The sequence below is a fragment of the Etheostoma cragini genome, chromosome 22 (genome assembly GCF_013103735.1).
Source record: "Etheostoma cragini isolate CJK2018 chromosome 22, CSU_Ecrag_1.0, whole genome shotgun sequence".
NCBI lineage: Eukaryota > Metazoa > Chordata > Actinopteri > Perciformes > Percidae > Etheostoma > Etheostoma cragini.
Window position 1 is genome coordinate 10,144,969 of NC_048428.1, and position 5,260 is coordinate 10,150,228.

At 44.9% G+C, this 5,260-nt stretch overlaps 1 protein-coding gene across 3 annotated transcripts in view; it reads right to left on the reverse strand.

Moving 5' to 3' along the window:
* Positions 1-324: 324 nt before the first annotated feature.
* The window catches only part of pex2 (peroxisomal biogenesis factor 2), a 7,456-nt gene continuing 2,520 nt past the window's right edge, over positions 325-5,260 (reverse strand). The window contains exons 1-2 of one of the 3 annotated variants that reach the window (XM_034862511.1): positions 4,756-4,982; positions 325-1,954 (exon numbers count right to left, since the gene is read on the reverse strand). In XM_034862511.1, the coding sequence (XP_034718402.1) occupies positions 975-1,954; positions 4,756-4,792 (1,017 nt within the window). In that variant the 5' untranslated portion in view covers positions 4,793-4,982 and the 3' untranslated portion in view covers positions 325-974. Of the gene's footprint in view, positions 1,958-4,755; positions 4,983-5,260 lie in introns of those variants that run through there. The other 2 variants (XM_034862513.1, XM_034862512.1) reach the window with 2 other exon arrangements.

Consider the following 5,260-nt stretch of genomic DNA (forward strand, 5'->3'; position numbering starts at 1 on the left):
GTAATTCGCCTGCGAGGAACGGGACGACTGCCAGGGTTTTGGTACAGTTTACTACAGTCTTATAGGGGCGAGTGCCCTGGAGATTACAGAGGGAGAGCGATGGAAAGGCAGTAAGAGAGAGGCCAAGGGAAAAGAGGCTTGTGTGCGCGTGTGTCTGTGTGCCCATCCAAGCCCCCGGCTGCCCCCTTGATCTTAAGCATGTTGGGGTGCTGTGAAAACGGATAATGGGACTTAGAACGACCGGGCCTGTTTAGAGAGGAGTGAGCTGATTGTTATAACTTTCCCTCATCTTTCACTCCTCCACTTAACTAAACACCCATGAGGTAGCACTCTATCAATTTTAATGATGTTGAAATACAATTTAGGCACAAAATACACAACAAATGCTAATTTGGCCATGATGAGAGTCTTCAGAAATTCCTCCCATTATTTATTCAGCTGACTTTCTGCATTTTTCATCAGAACAAATATTCCCATTTACACACACAGACACACACAGCCAATTTGGAGCATAAATCAACACGTTCACTCATCAAATATATGCTCTGTGTGGTTCTCTGCAGTCTGTCCAGTGCACCAAAGACAAATAGTTCTGTCTAAAGTCCAGCTGGAGAAACGGAAGGGGCAGAGGATTGTCAATATATGCACACATACATTAAACCTAGCAGGTCTATGTGTGTTCAGGAAAGACACAGACATCATGAAGACTGAAGTCCAGTCATAAACTCATACACTACCATAGTACACATGTACTACCTTGTGAATACAAAAAGAGGGCTGCTCACAGAACAGGCACTGTTCAAAATATTCTTATACAATGCACTTTAATTATTTAATATATTTCCATACAGAAACGTTAAGATACATTCCCATAATCATACAAAGGTGGCCTATTTGTGCAGCTATAAAGAAATGAACCACCACTTAAATTTCAATAAGTCGCTGCAATTACAAAAACATGACAGCTTTTTCTATCACATGACAATCATCTCCACCTCCATCTTGACAGGCTCAGGCTGCCCTGCTTCTGCACCACATTTGGGGCAGGTGAGGCAAGCGTCTGCAATGCTGTGGCCTTTGATGCAGTAGTAGCAGAAAACATGTTGGCAGCCCACGGTATGAGGCATGGTCGGCCACTCTCCGCATAGTCCGCACTCTTTCCACACCCCTTGCCCTTCTGTTGCTCCCCTCCTATCTGCACTTTCTCCCCCAAAAACAAACGAAAACACTGTTGCCTTCAGCTTCCTTGTATTGATCAGTGGTAAGAGAAAGATGAGGAACTCAGCAAAGCCGTGCCACAGCAGCTCGCGGTTCATGTACCGGTAGGTTACGTCCCGGACCACGTTGGGCTCGCTGAAAGCCGCCCGAGCTCCCACAATCCTTTCAGACAGGACAGGATGGCGACCTTTCCTTAGGAACACAAGGAAGTTGATGAGATTTGCAAGCTGAGTGACACTGGAAACAAGGGTCAGGCAATTCCGGAGACCCTGTTGGAGTAAACCGCCGTCTCTTTCAGACACAGACCCTCCTGAACTCAAGCACAGCAGTAGACTGTGGGAGCGCTCCTGGAGCCAGCGTGGACCTGCAGTGAGCAACGCCAGACCCAGCTTCTGCCTGCGAGACAGAGGTCTGTAACGGCCAGGTGAGGAGAGGATGTTGTGGTAGCGTAGACTGAGTAAAGACTGGCCCACAGTGGCACTGCTAGAAAAAAGTGTGAACCTCCACAGGAGCAAATGGAGCAGAGCCCTCAGTTCAGGCTCCAGCGGGGTGAGCAGGCCAGGGCGGCAGTTGTGGAAGCACTGGGAGAACTGGGTCCATACCAGCTGCTCTAGGGACGAGTCGAGCTCCAGGGCATCCAGCTGGCTGATGCGCAATACTGGGGTCTGCGGGTCAGCATTAGTTTCTGGACCAGAACTTCCAGAGGTCCTTTTTTGGTTGTCTTCCCTTTCCGAACCTGCTGGAGAAAAACAAACCAGGATATGTACGTCAATGATGTTCTTCAAGATGTTCAAGAGTAGACGTATACGTCGTTTACAAAAATTGAAGATATCACACTTTTTACAGCCTGGATCTCCTTTTTGTTTATTCTGGGCCATCATGCCTAGGAAGCCTGTATTCATCATATTTTATAATTGACAAAACAAAGTTGGTCAAACAGTTTTCTGCTGAAATGCACAGACAATTGTAATCAGACAGGGTTTAAACAAATGAAACAAGAATGAAAACTGAACTACAAAAATGGTAGATAACTGAATTTCCCCAAAAACTGTCAATAGTTAAGTACATAAATGTCATAACTTTACATTATTAAATACCTTATAACCGTACAGGCAACACCACTGATATATTAAAGTCCGGGACATGAACAAAATATATACGGAGGCACAACTATTAGAAGAACAACGGGGCTCTTGGAGGAATGAGGCCCCGGAGGTGAGGCCCATCCTGTTAGGAAGGTTATTTTTTTCTTTATACATAGGAACGGAAATCACTTTTCACATGTAAAACCTGTCCTTAATGCAACCTTTGAGCTGTGCAATGCAGAGGAGCAGGGGGTCTTAGACTGCTCTCTCCAGTGTATAAACACACACAATCCAACAGAGACACACACACATAGACACACAAGGCAAAGCCCAGGGGCTCTTGGTGCCTGCTCCCTCTGGAGATAGGGGTGTGTGTACAAATCACATCACTAGGGATTAGGCTAACGGCACAGTCTCTGGTACACCGTAAACATCTGCCAAATGTGGAACAATTTTCCTCCCCCTAGAGTCGACTCCATATGGGATCCCACTATTGTGACGTCTGGGCTACTTTGCGCTGCATACATTTTCAAACTGCTCACAGTTCCCCCAGTTTTATCTGCCCTTTCCTCAAATGAAACGCTTAAAAAGTGAAAGACTAACGCAAGGATAGACGGAGCAAGAGGCCCACAGAGAGAGAGAGAGAGAGAGAGGGGGAGAGGCCTTTTTCTGACAGTGGCTTTTGTGTCTCGCTGAACAGGATTTGTCACGAGGCTTTAAAAGAGATTTCAGCTGGGTAAATATGGCAGTTTTGACAGAGAGAGGGAGATGATGGTCACTTTAGACGTTTCTCAAGGAGGTAAAAAAAACATTCTAATACGCGGTGGCAATGATTGGGTTTATTGTGGCGCACAGGACCATCGGTGTATTCATGATGTTTCAATAGAGCCAGGATACACCATCCAACTAAGTTAGAATTAGCAAATGAATGAAAAAGAGTAAATTCACGCTGAAGTAAGCAGGTGTGACAAATTCATTGAGTTGCATTTAAATGCTGCCATGTTTAGTGACTAGAACCTCTCCTGTGATGGAAGTGGAGTTTGGGTTTAAGAAAAAATAAACCAATAAACAGGCTCCATTTGTTTAGCTTAATCTGAAAATGTGCGTGCGTGCGTGTGCGCTCTAATACTGAACTAAATTAATCTATCAGTCCACGGTTACACAGGCGCGCGCACACACAGCCAGGTGGACGAAATCCCCGTCATAGCGGCAACCCTCTAAGGAGAGCAAACCCGGCCGGGTCCAATATTCTTTTCAAAGCCTTTTATCGAGCAGTTTACAAGTTATGAATGAATATGTTTTATTTGGGGAAACACGGTATTGACAGCCACCTATCAATAGTAATGTGACTATTGTCAAGGGTCTGTCAATATTAATGTAATTATGATGTAGAGGGATCAGAGGGATGCCGGAGTCGGGGGCCAAGTAACATCTCCTGCCCACTGCCATATCAATAGCTGGGATTGCTATTGACAGCTTGCCTTCAGACTTGCAGCACTTGCCAAATATATAACAAGCAGACACTTCAGTCAATGCCAGGCTGCCTATAAAAATTAAGCATATGAATTTACAGGGCTTTTACCGTGGACAGCTGGAAATCCATGTTTCTTATGCAATAGTCAAAAGTCTCAGTCAATGCCAGGTGTTTACAGAGCACTGGCACAGTGTGTGTGTGTGTGTGTGTGTGTGTGTGTGTTTTAAGAGGACATACATTTGCATACAAAATGTATACACCGATACAAGCAAAGAGACTCTTTTTCTGATGAATTCACTTAAACACACGCACCTGGTGTGATGTATGTATTGAGTAGCTAATTCTCTCGTGTGTCAGCCAATCCACCGACCCGGAGACAAAATGCCGTCTGAAGAGTGACAAGGCAGGTTAGAGAAGTTTACTGAAAATCTGAAGGTCTGGGTTCTGGGGTCTTGCTTTTCCTTCAGAGCTGTATACAATACTTAAAAAAAACACATCTTCCTAGGAATATTAAAGGGTATTTTAATTCCGGTGAGATGAGGATTTTTCTCCACTTGTTCTCTTAACCTGTGCATCTTGTTAAGACAAAGAGAGCTCACTGACTCAATGTTGACTGGCATAGCTTACAGACAACAAAAATATGCAATCTAACTGGGAACACACTGCAACATTGCTTCAAGGCAAAGGGGCCATGACCAGTGTGAGGAAGAAGAGACGGGGCAACAAAAGCGTACCGAGAATCAGGAAGGAGCCTCGAAGCTACACTGGGTGCTCTGAAAACTAGACAACGGGATGTAATGACAGCTAACCAACAGACAAAGACAGACCAAAAAGACAACGCCTCATAAAACCCCCAGCTGGGAGCTCTGAACTACTGTCTACTGATACAGTGAAGAAAAACTGGGGGCAAAGATAGCTAGGGAAAAAAAAAAAAAAGAGCAAGGGGGGGAAAAACAGATAAGCACAAACCGCGCTGACCTTGAGACTGATTGTCACAATAAAGGAGGCGGACCATTCCTGAAGCTTACGAGGCCCAGCCACACAGGTGCGGGCATCCAGGGAATAGCCTATAGACCGAAGCTTGCTGCACTTTCTTCTTGACCTTGGCTTTGTTGTCTAGGGAGGGGATGAGGGTGTTTAGGACAGGCAACGAGAGACTGAGGGATGCTGGAAAGGTGGAGATTTCTGGGGGATTGCATTTAGCTTACAAGGCTATCATTCCATGCTATTTGGAAACTGTGTCCAAAGGTCTCGATTTAGCTCCCGGTGTGGTGGAGGGCTCAGATTCCTAAGCACTTAGCTATGGTTGTTAGCATAATATATTTGCTGAAATTATGCATAAACGTTCAATTGGCTCTCTATGATGCTCGTAGCAAAAAATAGGCTATGTAATGGCAAAGCATGCTGAATTACAACTTTACACTTTCTTCTCTCGTTCATGTAAATTAATTTGTGTAAAAGCTCTGGTGTATAAAACCTATTT